The sequence below is a fragment of the Thunnus albacares genome, chromosome 16, assembly GCF_914725855.1.
Source record: "Thunnus albacares chromosome 16, fThuAlb1.1, whole genome shotgun sequence".
NCBI lineage: Eukaryota > Metazoa > Chordata > Actinopteri > Scombriformes > Scombridae > Thunnus > Thunnus albacares.
The window spans coordinates 4,510,424-4,533,731 of NC_058121.1; the positions used below are offsets into that span (position 1 = coordinate 4,510,424).

Sequence of the window (23,308 nt, forward strand, 5' to 3'; positions counted from 1 at the left end):
CAGCAGTTTGTTATGATAAAAAAGAACTGAGAATCAACAGCTTAAATAGCTTTAGAGACAGATTAGGCAGCTCAGACATCTACAGAAACACGAAAAGTATAACATGTAGTGGCAATCAGTGCTAACGCTAGCAAGATAGGCTAACTGTCCAAGTGGAATTATACAAATGTAACAGAATGATGTTTTTAAAAGCAGTTCATGGTCATAAATCACTTTCTTTTCTTTAATCATTTATCTCTTATGTTCATATTTTATTGCCTCATCTATTTTATTGGCATCATTATTTCACTGTAATCATTTCAGATTGTCAGTCATCTGTAATGCAACCCTAACCCTAACCCTACGATGTGAGGTTAGGGTTAGGATGGATTAATGATGGGTCCACCTAAATGTTTAATGCTGTAAAGGGACTGATAAGTAATCGATAATTAATTCTATAAAAAGTGGAAGAGATTCATAATGATGAATGCTATATGTGTGTCTCTCAAAGTTGTGTGAGGATTGATATGTTTGTTGAAATATTTCTCTCTAGATCTAGATCTCTCTGCCAGAACTACCTGCCTACTGGGGGGATGTTATATGCCGTGTCCCGCTGCGCCCCTGCTTCCAGTCTTTATGCTAAGCTAGGCTAACCACATCTTGGCTTCAGATCTGTAAATAATGCACACAGAGGACGCACGTGTCCCCTCGAATATATGATATTGGATGGCTTTAGAAATTGTTAAATGCTATTTTCACAGTAAATGTTTTTAATTATCCTAACTAACATAGTATATAAACCAAAGTCGCTCTGGTTTTACTATAATCCAGAAGAGTAATTAACATTAGTGTTCACTTGTTGTCCTTGCTATTATCAGTAGCTAAATTATTTTTTTGTCAAAAGAAACTTTCAGCACTATAATTTGTCCTACAAAACAGGGGATGGACAGATATATTAGTGTAAATAAAAACAGTATCTACATGTTTTAACCTTTTTTACTTTATGTTAAATAATCAACAGTGCTGCTAGCTTACCAGCTAACGTTAGCCCCAACTTCAAAGCCTTTTTGCTCTCATTTTCTTGTTCAATATTGCTTTTAAATGTAATATTGTAGAAGTGTCATTCGATTATAGTTAGATAGTTACTGATAGGGGGCGGATGGATCATATTGAACATAGAAGCCAAAGCAGATAATTACTGCAGCAGCATGGTTTAGAGTGAACATTAACATATGCATTGTGAAATTGCACACCCTCAAGAAATTGACTACATGACTGTATGTACATAACCATCACTGGACAAAATCTTACTTTCGTTTCTACTGTATTCATTAATTATTATTTTTGTAATCCACAAAGTTTCCAGGGTTTTCAGGGTCTGGAGGAACCCATGGAGAAAGTAAGACATTAATTTAAACCTGTCATAAAAAACTTTAAGAGTAGCTTTAACAACTTTAACAATGTATTTAATTAATGCATTGAAAAGAGAAATTCACACATTTCCATCTGGAAATGGGCAGCAGTGACGCGTTTCATATAAGAAGCAAGAGGCAAAAGGGGAAGGATGGCTTTAGGAAACATGGGAGAGTGAGAGAAGAAAGAAGAGAGAAGAGAAAATTAGATGGAACCTTTTGTACCCATTCCCCCGCTGGATTCTTTGATACACTCTGCATTGCATAATGATATGCAAATATGACAAAATATGAAAGTGGTACTGAGTGGGGAAATCTGGTCTAATGCACTGTTTTCAGAATCTTGAAAATGCCTTTCAAGCCGAAGAATTCTTTTCATTTGACTCTTAAGAAATCCTCATTCAGCCATCGCTCCCTCTTTCTGTCTGTCTGTCTCCATCTCTAATGCTTCTCTTTCACTCAGTTTGCAATTTTTCCATCAATCTGTCTCCTTTTCTGACTTTCCTCCCCTCTTTCTTCCGCTCATCCCTGAGGATGTATAGAAGTCAATACTCCAGAGAAGCTATACAGTCCAGAGCTCTTAAGTCAAAGTCACCTCCAAACTAACTGCTCGCACTGTACTGTACCACCATGCATTATTAAGATCTGACTGTGTTAGTAAAACCCCAAAAGACTCAAGGGAAAGGGATTTAGAAGGCTGGAAATCATCCTAAAACAACTTCACCGGGGGGCAGCTTTCCCATGCTGGCCATCGCTAATGTACATTTTTCTCCACATCCCCCTGTGATTGCTGCTGTGGCAATTTTGAAGAGCAATGAAGCAGAACATATATGCCTGTTTCCTCACTGAGAATTTTTTGAGAACGAGAAGGTAGCGGAAAGAGATGAGATTGGTGTAAGGGGTGGAAAAAACGCATGTGTTAGAGAAAAACACTCAAAACGGTCCAAGGCTCAAAGAGACTCGCAGTTTGTCAAACCACCTTTTTCTCTCACATTACATGCACATATATGAATATATTTATGCATTAACATGTATAAATACATTAACGCAGATGTTAGGACACAGTTTAAAGCACAACATTTATTTAATATTCACTACAGATCCACTTTGTTTACCAGACTGCCGGGGAGAGTTGAGGATATATGTATAATCCTGTGTATTAACCTGTGAATTGAGTATTGTTAAAACATAATATTCTGTAAGCTGAATCAAATACATGCTCCTATTTAAATAGCAGGCTGGATACACAGTATCACTAAAAGCCTAAATCCCTGCATTAGCCTGGAAGAGCCTTTCAATAATATCAGGGATAAACTGACGTGAATAGCATTAGTTGTGGGGGTGGCCAGCAGTGAGTCTGGTAGCACCTGTCAAGGCCCCAACACTATATAAAATTTAGGATTGTCCCAGACGAAAGTTGATAGTTGTGAGAGAAACGTGCTGTAATATTTGGTTGTCAAACTAGAACATTGGTGCTAGAACTGTGAGGCACTGGCTACCAACAATTTCCATATTATACGGATAGAAGAAGCATTGATCTATATCTAGGAAGCAAATGTGATCAGATTGCTGCTTCTCTGGAGCAACAAATCCTCCAAATCAAATGACAAAATAGGTAGGTTGTTGCTCCATGCACTGCAGAACAACACAGAAGTGCTTTCTGATCTAACGTCCCTATCAGCAGACAATATCATTTGTTTGTGCCTGTACTGTTTCAAATCACTGTTGAAAAGTGAATGTTTTATGATGTGACGACGCTATTGTTAAGGTTTTGTTAGGTTAAGGCACAACAACTTTATTAAGGTTTGGGGAAACATTGTGGTTTGACTAACAATGACTAGTTCGCTATTGTTAGGGGACATTCACTGTCATGGTTACAATAATAATCACATGGTTAAGGGAGGGTATCGTGGTCATGCTTTCAAAAAATCAATATTGATTAGCGGTTCGGGAAACGAACAGCGATCTCTCATGTATATAACGTCACCCGATTTCCTCCTTTGCTCCCGTCATAATTACTACTGCCACTAGAGGGTGCTGTCACTTGACTGTACACGTTTTGTTTTAGGCCGCTTGGATGGGGCTAGAACAATGACAGTTAAATTTTGGCATCAGAAATAAAATTTGGCATTGAAAACAAAACCTGAACTGAAAAAGGAAACATTGGCATTAAATAAAATTACAATCTTATTTTATTTTGATTTTATTTTTTGCATTATGATATCTTTCAATGTCAATCTTTAAATGTTTTCTTCATGTCTGTCTTTTTTCAGAGACAATTTTTTCTTTTTTAGAGCTGACATTTTTTCCCCCAGTGTCACTGGTTTTTAGTTTCAACTTTCTGTCACTGTTTTGGTGTAGAGAGGAGGGCCCTTGTTTGGGTCTGCTTTTTGGTACGACAGTACCCCAGGGCAATGGTGGAGATTTTGAGCCAGACTGATGTAATTTTCGCTCTGGGACTGTTAATATGTCACTTTATTAAGTTTGAATATTTTTTCAGGCAAGAAAGTAATCATTTAGATTGCCAATATGTGGTCAGTTTATCCAAATAACTCCTGTTTGTAAAACTGCTGTGACGTTTCAGAGCTGCTGGCTGGGTGAAACCAGCCAGTCATCTCCAAGCAGCAGCCTGACTCCTGTGTCCTCATCCTTGGGGAGAAAATGATCTGATGAACTGATCTGTGCAGCTCTTTGGTAATTTAGCTCTGGCTCTAATGTCTCTGTAGCATTTTGATATATGATATAATTCCTTTTGGAAGATAAATGTTGGTCTCACAGAGGAAATCTAACAATTGTAGCTGCCACATTAGTTTGTCTTAGTGTGAAGTGAAGCTTCATGCTCTTATTGGACTGAACAACAGTGCTGCTTCTGGGGCTCTGGGGCTGGGGTACAGATACACTGCATTTCAATCAATATATATGTATTATAATGAACAGATCAGTCCATATTAACTTTCATCTGAGTTCCTCAAAAGGTTCTTGGTGCGGGGGGGAAAGTTCCTGTGGTTGAGACATGGCTCAGGTGTATTTGGGCAAGATGCTGAACCCCAAATTGCTCCCGATGTGTGAGTGTGTGCGTGAATGGGTGAGTGAGCATTAGAAACATTGTAAAGTGCTTTGGATAAAAAGCACTATATTGCTCCTGATGAGCAGGTTGGCACCTTGCATGGCAGCCTCTGCTATCAGTGTATGAATGTGTGTGTGAATAGGTGAATGTCGGCATGTGTTATAAAGCGCTTTGAGTGGTTGGTAGATTAGAAAAGCGCTATACAAATGCAGTCCAGTTCATTTAAACATAGAGCCTGCAGATCAGGTTTGCTTAATATTTTTCCTGCATGGACGATCAGGCCAACTGTGGATTCCATGTTTATCTTTTATTGTGGCTTGTAGCTTTTACTTTATTTATATTTGGATTCAAGGATTTGTTCGTAAAAGATGATTCATTCATACTTGATGCTTTGGCCTTAGGTGCTATAATAGGAGTCTTCTTGTAAGCCAGGAAGTGGGGAGAGGAGGGCATACAAAACTAGTAGGATGCCAGCTGCCTGATTTAAATTTAATGAAGAGAGAGAGAGAATGTGCAGGAATGAAGACTGGGAACGTCAGAGACAGAGAGTGAAAGACGAGACAGTGAATCACCCTGTGTACTGTTGTGTATTAATGTATGTGGCCCTCCGGAAATGGGTTTAAGTCTTTGTCTAAAATTACCACGCACACATAAACAGTAACACAATAATCTGCTGTAATATGTGCGGTAAATGTGTGGTATATATGGCATTGAGTAGTGAAAGCAAAACCTACCGCATGGAGTGGATTGCCCTGATCGATTGGCACCTTGAAGTCAGCCTGGAGCTCATCAAAAGCTGTTATCTGAGAAAAAGAGAGAGGGAAAAAGAGATGACTCATAAAATCAGCAAAATAGAGGGACAATATAATGAAATTTGTCATTCTGAAAGCACATCAAAAGTGCTTACAGCCCTGTACTGCATGTACCCATGAGATGCTCGGCTGCAGAAGACCACATTATTGCCATAGATTATCTTTATGTTAATTAACGCTAAACAGATGCTACCATGGCACATTTAAAGGATAAGGCTGGTGAGAAAAGACCAAAACCACCAACAATTTGATCCTATGAATAAGTATTGTCTACACACCCAAAGTCTGATACACATTCCTCCAAAGAGCTTCATTGTTATCCATGAAAAACACATCAGTGAGTCACACCTTTGACATGCGATGCAGAAACATGTCACATGGGTAACAGCGGTGCTAACATCAACATGCTAACATGGTCAGCATGGACAATGCTGTCCCATACTTAAGCTTATGAACAATTGCTTACAAAAAATAATGATATTTCTATCAGCCTCAACTGTATTGCTAATGTTTAAAAGGTAGTGTATGATGTTTACCATGTTAACCATTGTATTTTAGTATGTTAGCATGCTAACACTTGTTAATTAGCACTAATCACAAACTACAATTGAAGCTGATGGAAATGTCATAATTTTTGCAGGTGTCTGGTCATAAACTTAAGTATGGGACAAACTGGAAAATTTGATCTGATGATGGCATTAGATTAAAAGTCAGAGGATCATCAAAATGATTAGAATTCATGCGCTGGCACAATGGATATCAAAAATATATAAGCATATATAAGATATTTCAGTCTGGAAAGTGGTGGACCTACCGGTTGACTAACATCACCATCATAGAGCTACACAGCTACAGCCCCCAGCTACTGTATTTTAGGAAATTATTGAGTCTTAAAAAAAAAAAAAAAAAGGGTTTGGGAGTTCCACAGTTAGGGTCGGGAAGTATTGAGAGATGGACTAACACATTGTTGGTTTCGTTAAAGTCCTCCTCCACTCAAAAATATGTTTTTCTTCTTGTTCCTTGTTGAATGTTTGAGTTTCTCTGTGCAAAATGATGTATGTGCAGAGTTTGACAGTGGATGGAGGGCTATTTTCACATTCGTCTGCTGAAAGTGGAAAACTTCTCTGTGCTCATTAAAATCAGATTTTTAGGGGTGGGCCTATGAGCATGATTTGTGACATCACAAATAGTGTGGAAGCCAATCCTGGTTCAGTGTTCAACTTACACAAGCGTGATGTGGAAACTTGAAGCCCAAGTGTACAAACACTGAGAATGGACTTTACGGTGAAATAGGAGACATCTTGTGTCCAGCAGTTAAAGATTCTGGAATTTTTAATGAGAGAGAGGACGTAGATGGAATTTTAATGATTTTAAGATAACTGAACTTTTTTTTGTGGCAAAGCCATACCAGACACAAATTATTATTCAGAGTTCATTTTATTTTATTCATTTTATATTCAGAGATTTGTTCAATCAAAATGAATTTATTCAGACCCACGTAACCAAAAAGCAAGTGTTTCAGAAAAATGAAATGAAAAACATACAAAACAAACAGATTAATCTGGTTTAACTCGAGAAAACTGAAATTTAGGCACGCTCACATGCACGCAGCTACACAGACATCCTCTCCCTCAAACCAACAAGTCTCCCCTTAAATAGGCTGTCCAATCTGTCTAGGCAGAACCATGTTTCTAACAGCTGTGTCCCTTTCCTTATACCAACAACTGGTATATGACAATGTAACTTGTATTACTTAACACTGTTTACATACACATCACCCACAGCACAGTCCTAACCATAAGCCAAAATAAGTACAAAGCTTAAAAGCAGGAAGTGGTTGGGTGCCCTCACCTTTTTTCTCGTGGAAAACGTGATGGATATGATAAGGGACACGACAAGGAAATCAATAACTCAAGAAACTCAGGACTTAAATCAATAAACAATAAGTGAGTTTAAATCTTATCTGTCTTCGTTAAAGCAGAAATGCAGACGTAAATGTAACAAACAAACCTGAGATAGTATGTGAAAGCAATGCTACAAATAGATGTTATATTCTCTAAACAATCAAATGACAAGGATGTTAAGAAATGTGGTCTCACCCACTATGTCACAGGCAGTCTTATCCTTTAAGGACGCGGTCATACAGATTGATTCATTGAACATGCCAGTGCTCTTTATTCACTTATTTCCTTCAATCTGCCACCCTGAGATTTCAGGTTCAAAATGTCTCGTTTTCACTGCAGCATGTGTTATGTCATCATCTGCTGAACACATCAATCCACCTGCTGCACTGTCAGGCAAAAAGAAAAGAAGAAAAGAAAAAAAAAGCCCATTTCTAAGTTGCTCTACAAGGACAATTTCAGGTCTTCACCCTCGTCATCGGCATGATCTGCTCCACTTAAAATGTTGGATCGTTTCTGCCCAGAGCAACACAATTTGCATGTAAGAGACTTAGAAATCAGAACCCTTTGGATTTTATTTGATCCTGCCACCCACCCACTGCTGCATTGTGGGATAGCTCTTGGTAATAACAATGTCAAGTAAAGATGAGCAGCAGAGAAACTACGCAACAGTTCCATTGGTGTTGCGTGTGTTGCAATGGAGGCAATTGCACTACAAAGACAGATGTCATTGCTTGAGTTGGGCCTCAGGAGGAAAGTGTGTGTGTGTATGAGAGAGAACGGGAAGAGATACTGTATGAGTGTGTCAGTCAGTGTATCTGCATATGAACTACACTCTCTGTCTCCAGTGTGTGTGCACTATGGGGGAGCTGTAAGATGCGAGAACGTCACGATTATATCATTATATGTGTGTGCAGAGTAAGAAAAAATGGATTACTGTTTGTGTGGTAGGAAAACGTTACTCATTCATTGTGTTGTGTGAGCAAGAAACAGAGGAAGCTGTTGCATATGTGTTTGCACATGTGAATGTGTGTGTTAGCCCAGTATGGGGAATTAACATCAGAGAGACGGCAGAGGTTCGCACCAATCCCGGGTTATTTCCCTGGGCTCGCCCCGCACTGACAGGCAGCTTTTTACATGTTATTTCCCAATGGATCCAAACAGTGATCCTGGCTCATTGCCTCGCTCTGTTACAGTGTGTTAGCTTCCCCCAGGCTGTTCCTCATGGGCGACAGGAAGACACATACACAGTCTTCATGGGTGTATAAATACATGCATACAGTAAAGCACTGTGCATAGCAGTGCACACTAACACACTTCCACAAAGACAGCCATATAAAGATTGAAAGTACAGCAGAAATACCTGGTCTATAATCCTTGTGCACCACATGAGAGACTGGATGTTCTTGGTGGGTGTCAGGCTTCAAGGATAATTAAGATTTATCTCAACTTGCATCTTATTTTTGTAGTTTAAGCCAGTTGCTATCATTTAAAATAGCAATCACAACATGAAATCTGACAAAGCAAGAGGCATAGTTGGACAGATTGTCACAGTTCATCCAGATTATCTAAACTACTTCATTAATCCATCAGTTTTCCACTGCTTTCTGTGTCTGTGTCACAGTGGCAGCAGGCTAAGCTAAGGTATCCCGGATGTGCTTCTCCCTAGCCATGTCCTCCAGCTCTTCCTGAGGCATTGACTGACCAGATTGGATATGTAATGTCTTCAGCAAGTACTGGGTCAGCCCCAGGCTCCCTTCCCAATTGGATGTGGCCAGAGTACCTGCACAGGGGGGCATCCAGGAGGTATCTTAATCAGATGCCTGAATCACCTCAACTGGCTCCTTTTAACATGAAGGAACAGCAGTTCTATTCCACTCTGAGGGGGAGTTCAGCCACCCTGCAAACTTATTGTGGCTGCTTGTATTAGCAGTCTCATTCTTTCAGTCATCACCCAAAGCTCATGGGTGATGACTGAATGGTTTGAGAACCCCTTGACCCTGGGATCTGCATTGTCGAAACAATAGTTCCTGGTAGGGTCACTCTTGGCAAATCTGTCCCAAGGACCCTTACACAGCTGCAACTTCGGAAGAAAGCTACTTTGCTTGGATTAGAGAATCTAGAGCCCTTTCCTGCCGCCAGGCAATGGTAAGGGAACTTACCCTTGGTAGGGGAACTCGTCCCAAGGCATATTGGTTCAAAGGAATGGGTCAGAACAAGAGCATAACCCTTATGGAGTTTTTTTTAGCTTGATTAAAGCTGATTAAAGATATACTCAAGGTACCTTTACAATCTGTTTTATCATCTAACTACTGGTATTTCTTGCTCCGTCAAACGTCTTTTTAGCAATGACACTACATACCTAGACATCAGCAATTAACTTGGCAAGTACCATGTTTTCATTACCAATAGGGATGATGGCTTAAACTCCAAAACTATGAACCATATTGTAATGAACTAGTATCCTTTAAGGGAAAATCCACCCTAAAACAAAATTTCACCTCCTTGATATTTGGCAACTTAGTCAGTGGTGATCTGAAGCAATATTTGACCCTTAGCTGCAGACCAGAGGACCAGAACTCAAATCTGTGGCATGCTCAGAGGGTGATTCCTGCAGAAGACCCACTGGCAATGACTATGGGTTTTCTTTTTGCAAATCTGCTTCTATTTTGATGTGGATGATAACTTTAACAGACTGCTTTGAAGTCAAGGTTGGCTGGCAGAAACGGCGAACAAACTGGCACACTCTGCTCCTCTCTTGGCTTGCTGAATTCTGCATAAACAGTGTGTTTTAATGCAGACTGTGGCTGCTAGTAGACCGACACCTTATTCTGTGTGTGTGTGTGTCTGCAAGGAAAAGAACAGCGAGAAGAGTGTAGCCTAATTTGTTGTGTTTTAGTGTCCGGATATAAATTTGGGCTCATTTCCACTGTCTTTCGGTCGGTTGAAGCTGTGACACACCAAAAACATGCTTTTCCATCCATGCAGTCTCCAAGGCATTCATATGGAAATAACAAGATTAAAAACAACAACAGCAATCACAGGAACCTCCACCCTGATGTGAAAGACTACAAGGTCCACTTTAATTATTCAAAACCTTGTCTGAATTATTCATTGGGATTTTAAACCCACTCAATATGGGTTAATTTTCTGCATAGCCATTTCTCACCAACCTCTGAAGCACAGTTTAGAACCCAATGAAGCTGGTGCCAAAACACTAAGTCTAATATGCATACAGCCAATTGAGAACCACACAGTGCTGGACTTAATTCATGCTATCTGTCTGTTTCCCGGCATTAACCAACAGGCTCGATGCAAAGTTTACAACACAAGCTGCCCAATTTCCCCAAGAGGAGCATTAAATTTTCATCTTATCTCAGGCGGAGAGTAAAATGCAGTGCCGAGCTAACGGAGAATGGGGAAAGGTCTATTGTGAGTAATCCTGTGTTGGTCCTTATTGCTTACAACTCATTTTTTTAGTAACGGCAGGTTTAATAATCAAGTGTTAGGAAGCGTAGAGGCAAGCAAAATGGCTGGCAATGTTCATCACAGTTTGGATGCCTTACAGACAAATCCATATGCATGGATTCTCGCTCAGGGAAGGATCACCTGCTTCACATATTGATGATGTTTTTGAAAAGGCAGAGCACAGAAGAAAACATTGAATAAATAAAATAGGAAAGGAGGTAAATATTATGTCTTTTAGTTCCATTTTTTGCGACATTTTGCGAATATGTTAAGCTTTTGTATTTCTGCCTTTGAGGGTCTGTTTTCTCCTTCTATGACTTTATAGGGAACATCAAAATATCCTTTCCCCTGCAGACTTCCCAGAGGTCACTGGCTATCCATGTGCTGGGAATTGGCTTGTGTTTTAATCACTAACATGCTCCCGTAAGTGTCAGCCTATATCTGTGCTGAACACCTTGGCGGGGGGGAGACAGCTGGAGGAGGCAGTTTCCCTGATGCTAATAAACACTGCTGGCACAATTAACCCCTTCATTCACTGTGATGAGATCGAATGAAACAAATCTCTTCCTTTTAGAAAATTCCTTTGTCAGCTTTTTGTATGTATGAATCGGCTGCCAGGAACTTTATAGGCATATACGAAACTACAGTGACAGTTATTAGACAGAACATCAACTGAGCACATTCAACACATATACATATGTGTACATGTTGCTGTGACCATGGCGTCTGGTGGAGGCAAGAATGGTGTTGCACTGACATTACAGCAGGACAGTGTTTTCTTTTGTCTTAAAATCAATGACAGGAATTAGATTACCATGGAAACATTGATTCCAGCAGCACTTGATTCCTTGACCCTTGAGCCAGTTATTGAGACAATATTGCTGAGGTTCATCTTTGTTTCTTGAGGTCACGAAAAGAAGTCAGTAACCATGACCAACCGGTATGATAGACTTTTATGTTGAGAAACCCCAGTGAATAAGTGAATGCAAGAGCTGGATTGTTGGCATATATTCATATTAATGTGGGATCCGGCAGATGTCTGAAGTGCCTTTTCGAAATTGCTCTCTTGAATTAGCAGAGCATAAACAATATTGTTAACATTTTAACATGTTTAAAGCTGCACTCATCCATATCTTTATTTAATTCTTATGCCAGTAATGTGAAAGGGGTTGTTGAAGTGACAAACTCACAGAGAATTACCATCAGACTCTGCAGTTCCCTTCAATTCTACGGAGCATTTCAGCTCATTGTTTAGTTTCACGGTCTTCACCTCAATATGAAAAACACATCTGCTAGCTACAGTAGCTGCTAACACTTGGGTGTTAGGTTAGGGTGTTTCTTCCTAACTGACTCACCACAACAACCTGTTAACACAAACTAGTACAAATAAGAATTTACAGTTGGAAAAAAAAAACATATTACACCTGTCCGGCTCCATAAGTTCAAGTCTTATTTAAGTTATGCTGTGAAGTGTTGTTGTCAAGCATAAAGAAAATATACAGTTGGCCCTAATTTAACCACGCAAGTACAACAACAGGCGCAGCGTTGTAAGTCTGAGGTGCACAGACTGTGTGGACGTCTCCACCTGTTATTGTGGTTATGTATGTCTGATATGTGTGTAGAGGTCTGTGTGGTTATTTTGTAGCAGACTGTTGTTGTTTTCAGATGATTTAATGAAAATAAACACAGTGAACAGCCGTGTGAAACAGCACTGGTACGACACTTCTAAGAGGCTGAGGATTTATCAATATATCAGTCCTGCTGCCTTTAGATGCTGCAGAGATTTAATGAACTGAAGGAGAAGCTTTTCATACAGTATAAACAGCTGTGGACAGCAGATACTGTAAAAATCACCCACATTTATTTATAGAGCAATACAGACTGATTTACTGACTTTCCTTCTTTAACCCAATCAAATGTTATTTTCTGTGCTGATTTTGGTTTGAGAGTGTTTAATTGAAGTAACTTATTTATATTTCAAACATTAATCCATTATTATAGCACATTTGCAGCAAGTATTTAGTTTGCTCTTGTGATAAAATCACCAAAGCAGGAGCAGATTGATGTTGTGCCAGAAACAGAGGTGGTTCTGAGATGTCTGTTTTCAGTGCAACATCTAAGACCAAATTACAACCAAAATACAACAACTGGCTTTGCGCTGCTTCACTTGAATGAACCTTCAACCTATTTATACCTCTCCTCCCACCTGTGCACCATGCGTTCTGCATTGGTCACCAAAATACCACACAGACTGGCGAAGCAAGTTTCAGGGTCAGGAAATTACCAAACAGTCAGAGCGCTGCTTGTGCTGGTCATTGCCGTCTCACTTCCAGTTAACACAACTGCTAATTATCTTCTTTCTGTCTGATGGAGCAATACTGAGCTAATCTACCATGTAGTCTTTGATACATTAAAAGTAAATCACAGTATGATCCCAGTAGTAATCTGTACAATGTGACAAATGTACTTATGTTTGGAAGTGAAAGCAATAACACCTTTACATGGCTAATCTTACCCTGGTCTAGTTACTAGACTATGAACATAACAAGGCAGTTTTGATGTTTACATGCATCAATCCAACAAACTAATGATTTTATTAATTATTAATTACTTAAACAATCCTACAAAGAGATTTATCTCTATCTATGTACTTACAGCAACTGCTTGTCATTAGTAGAGCTATTTCTTTCACCTGTACTGACTATTATCCACTACCATACGAGTGGAGCGACAGTGGATTTTCAAGGTCTCCTTACACAAGAAAAATCAATGTAAATCCAGTTGATTCAGAATGCATGAATCCTCACAGGCTTTACTTGTTAATGGTGAACACTTGCCCCTGAGAAATCTTCACACACTAAACATAACCATAAAGAAATAGCTGGAATGGTGATTTGTCTGATGTTGCAACCAATGTGTCTTCGATGGGGCTGGCTAATGGAAACAGTCAGCCAAACCAGATCAAGTGTGCTCTAAAGACATTTAAAATGTGATCAGACCTGCACTGGGGTTTTCATTGAATCTACTGAATAAGAATAAAGAAAGAAAGCAAGGCTTTTAAAACTGCACAGTTTTCAAACCATTTTCACACTTATCCATATTGTTGTGTATATGAAAACAAAGAGGGTTTACTTAAATTAATGTTGAACAAAACTACCAATTTTCTGTCATTGTTTAAATGTGAAGAAGAATGAACTGGAAAGAAAAAGGGGGTAGGACAAGGATCGACCATATAATCCTACAGTGTATGCACTGTGTAGAGAAACAATAGAAACAGTGGAGTCATAATGATGGATGAGGAGCCAGCAGGGGTTAATGAACACGTGGATCGATGGTGAGCCAACCCAGCTATATACTGAACACCACCCCCATTAGCCTCCAGTGCCTGGTGCCAGAAAGCCTTGTTGACTGTTTACTTCTTTGAAATTACAATCAATTATATCACCTATGTATTTCTTCCCCCTGATATCTTATAAGGGCACCTTGAGCATGAGCTACTTCCTAGTTTGTATAGTTCAGGGAAGCGTGGTAGAAAATCACAGTGGCTCAGCATGCTCAATGCAAGGTGAAATCCTACAGGACCTGCCTTCACTTCAATTATTCTTTTTGTTCTGTCATTTACAGACCTGTCTGCACCTTGAAGGGTATGTCTTCCTTTTTATATTCCCTTGGGTTTATAGTCATATTAGACAACACAGTGTTGTAAGGCAGTCACAATCAAACTTTCTGCCTTTGTTGCCTTGCATCAATCCTGTCCTCTTTGTAAAATAAACAAAAGGTATGGTAAAGGTGAAGGTGGCAGACATGCTTACGCTTTAAGATTAGTATAAACTAATCTTTAAGGGGAAGCTTGGTTTCATGGGTCTTTTTTTTTTTTTTTTTTATAATTTTGACTAACATTCCAATTGGGAGTGATAATATCGTTCTTACCAAATCAATTGCTGAGAGTAAAAAAGAAGTCCATCTGGGCAACAAACAACAGCAGTTTAAAACAACAGGTTTTAAACAAATCTCCAGTGTACAGCCTAACTTAATTAGAAGAGAAAACAAAGGCAAACTATTAAATTATTACCCACAGTCTACAGACTCGACTTCCTGGTTCAACCTTGACTTACCACACCTGCAGTTCTGTAAATGTGTGGGAAGACAATTTTCCTCTGCAATAAGGGATCATTACTGTCCCTTATTGCACCATTTTGCTGCACCTCATTTAGGTTTTACCACTAAATAATGTTGTTTAGAGATAATCTGACTGTATACTGCTTGTGTATAACTTGTGTCTGATTGCCTGTTAACTGCATTAAGACTGAATTTCCATTTCATTCCATTCATTCATCCTGACATTGTGCTCATGTTAACCAATTTCTTGTTTGTTCGAAGCAGTAGTGAGTGACATCCAGACTACCGACATCATTTTCACAGACACAGGAGGTAGGAGTTGCCTGGATCGGCATTTTAAACATTTTCCACAATTACTGAAGAAATGTTATTTTAAATCCCCATTTACATCTGGTATTAACATGTGATCTTTACCTGGATACATTATCTGGACAATGACATTCAATCTATGGGTCTTTGGATTTATACCCTGTATTAAAATATGCTCTCATTTTCTCAGTCGTGTCTGCATTATGATTGGATCTCAATATGCAAATTGGGTAGGTGGAGCTGGCAGACCTGTCAACAAACATGGCGACTCTTAGATCATGGGAAGCAATGCCATGGATGGATGTCATTAATTTTTTGTGAGGGAAGACTTTTAGTTTGTGCTACTAGTCGCAGTTTTTGCTGTGCTTGTGACCTTTAAACAAATTCTTTCTTCTGAATGTGGTCATGCTATATGGACTGCATTTACACCTGGCTGCGTTCTGATCACAATGTGTTCTGAGTGGATTTACACCTTGAATTTTCCCATATCCAGACAATGTATCCAGATACAGATTGCATTTTATAACTTTAATATTTTAATAATAGATGTAAATGGGGTATAAGAGGTGTTACTTCTGTAAGTTGACATACAGCAAACTGTGCAGCTGCATCAGTCTAATCATCTTGTCCCATTCTGTGGCGATTTTACTGTCGAAATTTTCCATGTGATCTGTCTAGGTACCTAGCAGGCTATACAGGAAAATAAAGTCTATATTTTTAATCCAATCTCCAAAACTCTGATTGGCGTAACCAGCATAACCAGCCGTTAATGGACACAATACCTATTTGAATCTCTAAACATATCAGAGATGTGGGTGGCAATTCAGAGGTCTGGAACTAAACTGCTTCATTGTAGCATTGGTGTTGTGTTCCCAATTCTCAGCAATTCATTTGATTAAAACAATGGCCAAAACTACTAACTTGGGGGTGCTGGGACCCTTTAATTGACGGCTTGGACCCTCTGAAAATCTCAAAATGGAGTATCTTGAAGTCAAAACATTTACGGCATATGAGTGTCATTAACTCCACCTCTGCATATTTAAAAAGTCACACAAAAAATGTGAACAAAAACTAATGGTATACAGAATAAAAGTCCTAATTGAGGGAAATTTTGAAACAGTCCTTATGTCACAGAAAAAACAAATAAATAGAATAACATAGCGCAACCATGCTTGTTCTTGTTCAGCTATTTGGATCTAGTGGCTGATGTATGCCTATTCTGTTTTGGAAGTACCGCCCATGGCACCGGGACCCTCTGATTGTCACAGGGTATTTAACACACTGATTAAAAGATTAAAAACAAGGAGGCTGCGTCAGAAATGATTCACTATTATACCATGGTCTGGATGTATACTCAATTCTGATTGGCTGCAGGGTGTCCATTAATTCCTGATAATGGACACCTACTAAGTAGTTCCAGTGAAACTGTCTGCTCACCGTTCTAAATTAATTCACTGGTTAAAATGAGTAACCATAGCAACAGGGACGCAATCAAAACCTATGTTTACAATTTATTGCAACATGTTAACATCTAATTACAACAATGAGTAACTTCGACATTTCTTTTAACCTGTTTGAAGAATATGACAACTTTGATGACTGGGATGCAGCTGAAGAAAGAGAAACTGAGAAGAAAATTGAGAAACGACACAAAGAGTTGGTAGAACTCCTTTGCACAAAAATGAATGGACTCCAACTTTGAAAACTACACCGCCGATGCTTTGAATGAGACCCTGTGGGAGTTTTATGCCCCTGTCCAGTCCACCAAGGCGGGGGGGGGAGTACAGCATTGCCAGAATAAGGAGTCTGAAGGCCGGCATGAACCGTAATTTAAGTGAATTCAATGTCATGACTGATACCAGATTCAAGACCAGCAATGTGGTGTTTAAAGCTATACTTAAACATTACAGGAAAAGTGGTAAAGGTACCAGCCTGCACCATGCCTGTATCTCAGACTTGAACCTTTAACTCAAATTCCACTGCACTGTGTCCTAATACGCCCCTCGGCCTGGTCAGATAAGTTGAGATTCATCATCCAACTATGTTTGGCTCGGCGTGACAGGGAGGGCAACCAGGTCAAAAAAAACACCCTGGCACACAATCCACAAACTAAGAATCATAAAGCCCCGAATAACCCAGACAAGGAAAACCTAAGAGGTTTTATGTTTGCAGGCCTGACAGTTAATTCAGTTTTTAAATTATATATATGATTTCTGTTGGCTCCGATATGTGGAGCGGAATGAATTGTTGACATGTTTCTTTGCATTAAAAACATGAATTACTACCTGTGGTTTTTAATTATTTACAATGAAATTGTTTGAAAAGCCCATGACTACAACATGAAAAAGCACGATACATCCAGTCAGACTACTGTTTGAAAAATGGTATGAGGAACATAGGTTAGGCCTAAATGTTGCAAGCCTCATGAAAACAGTCCTGTTAACACAATGTATCTAGTCTGGTCTACAAACCTCTGCTGGCATTGGCATCAGCTGGATGCAGACACATCAACATCAGAATAACATTAAATGACAAAATAAATCTGAATATCTTATTTACAATGCTGAGTGTAGTCCTTCAGCACCTCATCCTCTGAACATCACAGGATGGCAACTGTAAGCTGCAAGTTACACTGCCCCTCTGAACTTTCTGATACTTAGTATAGCATAAGTGATCAACCCACATCCTATTCGCTGTTCAACTCGCTTCAGGCTGCAGCTGACAGTAAACATGGCCTATCAGTTGTTCATGAAAATCTTGATATTGATTTGGGGAAAATTACATGGCTGGATAGTTAGCTAGTCATGTTGTTAAACATACTGTCAAATTATATTTACTGTTTTTCAGCCATACACAATGTTATTAACTTTGAATTTTGCTAGCATAACGTTAGCTTTCTGGTTCATAGCTGAGCCAAAAGGTTCTATGAGCTGAGTGGACTAGAAATCTCCCGTTGCCAAGTCATATCTAAGGTTCATCCTGTTTACTGGAGTAGTGAACAACGGTTTCATTGCATAAGAACCTCATGGGATGGTAATGATTGTTCCAGGTATTAGTCAAACCCTCAGGTGTTAGATTATTAGATTTTGATTGCAAAATGTATGAAAAGACATATTAATGGTCTTATTTTTTTCTTTGGCAAGTGACCATGGTATAAGTAGAATAATGCCCTTCGAGGTGTCCATGATCAGGAATTAAAGGACTCCATGGAGGCAACTGTCCTTGGCGCCCCGTCGTCCATTAATTCCTGATAATGGACATGTCGTCAGGCATTATCCCTTACTCCACTATCACTGTTCACACAATTTTGTAGTGTTTCCCCAACATCTAGTGGAACTTAAAGTGTGTAGTAAATAGTGAATGAGTGAATGATTTCGGAAGCAGCCAGAGACAAATGTAAAAAGAACATTAAGTGGAAAGCTGATTGTACTTCATCTTTATTTCATTGCTTTTATTAAGACATAAATAATCCAGATGAAGACAGTGTGAACTGTGAGTGCCCTTCCCACAACACACAGCTTTACTTTCTGTGGCTGAACTCGTCCGTTCTTCTTTCTAAAGTTAATTATTTTGTCCTTGATGTTTTTATGTTTCCGTGTTTGTATCTCTTGCTGTCACACTCGTCTCCTAGAAAGGCTTGATCCATCTTAGGACTTTTCCCTCACTCTCAGGAAACTTCAACCTTCCCACACAGAACTATAATTTTATTATTTATCATCCCTGTCTTCCTTTGATCTCCCCCTATATGCACTGCTGCCTACTTACAGCTTTGCATCTGCTGTTTCCTTCCTTTTCATGTCTGATCATCATTTTGTATTCTGCTCCAGTCATCTATCCAGCAGCCCAATCTGCCCCCGTCTGATCTCCCAGTAAGCGAAATCTCTCTCTGGCTTTTCCTCCTCTCCTTCTCCATCATCCCATCACTCCTGCAGCTCACGTCATTCCCCTCTCCTCAGCAGCCTTTCATCTTTCTTCTTGTGACATTGTCTGTCCCTTTCCTCTGGGGCTTGACCAGTCTATCCCCAGCGGACCTGTACAGTAGATGTCTGAGGCGTTACAGATCACAGGAACAAGCTTAGGCCTCTGGCAGGCTAAGAAAAGTAACACAAACCATGCCTGGCTAGATATCACTCTCATTTTCAATCTCTTTTGCGCACTTTCACATCTGTCTCTGAAGCTATGTCAACCCTCTGCCATTCTAAAATATAATCCTCCATAATTGATCAAAGGAAAGTACTTTTCACTTATCTCACTTCCCTTTGCTTCTCTCTCCTTTCTGCCCGTGAAAACAACTTGTTTTGCTCCATCATCAGAACACCACAGAGACAGTATTAGATTAGGGAGTGTTATGGTTGTTCAGTGTGAATGATTATGCACACGACACCTCTGTTAAACCTGTGAATGCCCTGTACTTGTCAAAATCTCAGTGTGATGCAAAGTCACGCTCGGCGAGGAAGCAACGCCAACTGCGATGCTAGCTGAGCTGCTCACCTCCAAATCCATCCTGAGGTGTGCGTGAAATTCTGATGTATAGTGTCGCCTCGGTGTTATTTAAACCGGTGTATGTTTTGTATGAGGTCATTTAAGTGAATAAATGGGAGGCAGGTGGACGGGAGAGGGTAAAGAGAAAAGACTTATGGAAATAAAAAGAATCCTTCCTTAATGCCACGGCTGGAATAACCTGCTAGGGGCCAGAGGCCAAAAATCTGTTGGTGGGCCCTTAATTAAATTAAATTATTGCATTTTTATGAAATATTATATTAAGGTTCTTAAACAGTGGTGCTATATTACACAGCAAAGGCTGAGTATTTAATAAAACTGTCATCTAGTGACAACATTTATAACAAGATCACACGCATTAGTCTGATTCAGCTCAGCAGATGATTAATTGATCATATTTTCAGTTATTAATCAGATCAGCATGTCAGGAAAAAGAAAAACTTCTGAGAATTTAATAGTTTGGAAAAGTAAACACAAGCAGCCCATCAGTCACAATCAGTGTCAGATGGACACATGTTTTACCCAATACTAGAAGTTAGTCTGTTTCCTGGGGGAAACCCTGTCAGTACTAGATTTTGACACAGGGCTCCTTGACTAGACAGGGCCTCAGTTTTAGGTCTACATAGATCCCCTACACTGGATTGGTATCAGGGCTGATACAGACTTTATTAAGCAGCTTGAGTATTGACCAGATGTGACCAATCCACATTAAATACAGTCTGTTCATCAATGTCACAAAATTTAGTGGTTCTACTGTCAGTTCTGGTGGGAAATCAAGTTGTTTTTTTTTTTTTTGCATCACACCAACACCTGGTTTTATGCAATGAGGTATACAGACTTTAACTTTGGGAAAAAATAAAGCACCACATCCATAAAGGCACGGGAAGGTGCCCTGAGTGAAAATCATATTTTGACATTTTAGGAAAAACAATCGATACCACTTTAAGCCTAATGAAGACCTAGTAAGATCAAACCATTGCTTTTTCAGTCAAATAAATTTGTTGGGAGCTAAAAACCAGTGTGCGGACACACTACTTCTTTCTTTCATTGAAGCTTTTGTCCTGCACCTGGCCTGTATATAGGATGGGATATGCCTGCAACTATCTCTATGATTGTTACCACTTTTATATTTGTCTGCTAAATATACAGCCAACAGCCAGTTAGCTTAGCTTAGCACCAAGCCTGGAAACAGCCAGTCTGCTTCTGTAACACTTACAAAATCTGTCAACCAGTACTAATAAAGTTAACTAATTGGGTTGAATTTCATATGTTTAGTCTGTACAAATACTGAAGTGTGGAAACAACAATTTGCATTTTTACAGGGGGTTATACATGCCCGACTATTTGTTAGCTAGGAGCAGTTACTTCTCAGAATCCCCAGCAACTCTGTTGCCTGGCACCTCTGAGAAGTTGAGCATTTCCCATAATTCACAAACTTTTCCATTAAAGTATGGGATTTGGTATCTGGAGAGAAAATGTTATATTTATACATCCCTATTTGTTTTGGTAAAAATATGAGAGCTGCCTTTTGGTTCTCATCGTTTTGAGTTTGTGCTCTAGTCGTGCATATCATGAAATAAATTTGAACTTTTTAAATTGGTCTGTAGAGGATGAATTAAGTAATTTGATTAAACTGAATTGAAATTAATCAAATTACGACAAATCAGACAGTAATCCCAGCGCTTTCTGTGAGTGCCTAGTGATCCAGTTGATAATCCAGCCTTACTCATTGCTCCTTCCATACTAAACATGCTTTCATACTTCACTGCACCTTCCATACTAAATGCCAAAACTGCCATAATATAATGGAAACTCTAACTGAGAGAGTAAATGCTGTCAATTTGACATTCCGCCCTCTGCAACGCTGCCAGGACAGCCTCTACATCATATCTGCACCACGGGGCTTTCCCAGCTATCAGAGGTGCACCGGAGGAGCGTCTGGCTCGCTCCCAGCTTTAATGACACTTAGAGCACATTAGGAGCTGTGGTTACATGGGAGGAGAATCATTCAAGCGGAGTCGGACCATAGACGCGCTGATCCATAGAGCTCGGGGGAGGTCGCAGTTCACCTTGTATGCTAATTAAAATGGCTTTGTAATCACTTACGTGAGTGCTCCCGCGGGAGTCTGTGGTGTTGTGTTTTATGTGATGAACAGATTGATTCTGCCGATCGCTGCATCTGGCTGGAAGTGAACTGCTGAAAGTGACATTATAGCCCACAGAGAGAATATTGTGACATGCTTTTCATTATTACTACATTATTGTTTTTTTCTAATGGACAAATGTGTTTTAGAAGAAGAAATCTGGGTGTTAGACTAGATTCAGACCTCAAGTTGAGCAGTCATATCAAGTCAATTGTGAAATCAGCGTTCAGAGACCTGTTGTCCAAAGCTGATTCACGCTTGTGTTTTTAGCAGACTGGACTACTGTAACGTCCAGTTCTCTGGTCTCACAGAGAACAATTACAACTCATCCAGAACAGTGCAGCAAGGATGCTTACCAGAACAAAACAAGCCAAACACATCACACCAATTCTTAAAACTCTGCACGGGCTTCCAAATAGTTTGATAATCCATTTTAAAATCCTTTTACTTGTTATTAAATCAATCAGCGGCTTTGGCCCTAAATACATTGCAAAAATGCTAATTCCTTAGATCATCAGGGACTAGTCTATTAGTCGTCCCTCAGATAAACACTAAGCATGGCTGCCTGTTACTGTAAAATATGAGACAGGCCCCATCTGCAGATTCATTTAAGACCAGGCTAAAACCTCACTGTTCTCCAAAGCCTTTGACTGACTATCAACTGTGACCTCAGCGCAGTCAATTTAAGTGCTTTTTATTACTTAATATGTTTTATGTGTTTACATTATCATGATTTTATGTGTTTACGATTGTGTTTTATTTTATATCAGGCTTTTATACATTTGTCAGCATTGTTTTAAGATTCAGTTTTACATGATTTAAATTGTTTTAATTAGATTGTTTTAATAGTTATTTTATTCTCTTCACATTGATGTTTTTATTTAATAACTTACATGATATTCTTTCTTTTTATTTTCTGTAAAAGACTTTGAATTGCCCCGGTATAAAATGTGCTATAAATAAAGTTACCTTGCCTTCAGTAAGCTTCTGAACCTTTAAGAGTTATGTCTCTAAATGTCACTTACAAAATGACTCTATTATTTCCACACAAGCAGAATTGATATTAGATTTGTTGTTGCTCCATGTCTGCAAGTGTAAATGGGCAACCGTTTGCCAACACATTTACAATATCAACTTTACGAGGTGATAATATGTCAATGTTGTGTTTTCAGCTTGTTCTGCTGTCCCCAAGTGGCCAAAAACACAATCAATACAGTTTTAAACATGGTTAGTATATAAGTTCAGTCTTAGATGACGTGCTGACAGTATCACAGACTAGAACAATGATTTGAAAACTTCACCAGAGGTTTAAAAAAGTAATTTTGTTACTTTTAAATCACACGGTAATTTTAATGTGCTTTCACTGGACCAAGCTTTACGTCTTTTCCGTCCTCATTACTCGACCCGTTCTTACTTTACACCTCAGCTCACGTTGAAAGCAGGGACAGTCAGAGAGGAAGGTGATTAATGATAATAGCTGTTCTAAAGATAGCCGACATGTCTTTCCCTTTTTTTTCCTTACAGAAATGCTTCATTTGTGTGTAAATGAGGACTATGGAAGAGGAAATATTTCCCATAGAGAGGTTTCGTTCAGTCC

The 23,308-nt window shown here is 39.3% G+C and overlaps 1 protein-coding gene across 3 annotated transcripts in view; it reads right to left on the bottom strand.

Annotated features, from left to right (window-relative positions):
- Positions 1 to 23,308, bottom strand: part of cnih3 (cornichon family AMPA receptor auxiliary protein 3) — a 91,013-nt gene that overhangs the window by 65,138 nt on the left and 2,567 nt on the right. For all 3 annotated transcript variants that reach the window (XR_006398304.1, XM_044330039.1, XM_044330040.1), the window contains exon 2: positions 5,193 to 5,261. Coding sequence is in view for 2 of the 3 variants with exons in the window: in XM_044330039.1 (XP_044185974.1) it covers positions 5,193 to 5,261 (69 nt within the window). In the remaining variant the exon portion in view is untranslated. The remainder of the gene's footprint in view (positions 1 to 5,192; positions 5,262 to 23,308) is intronic.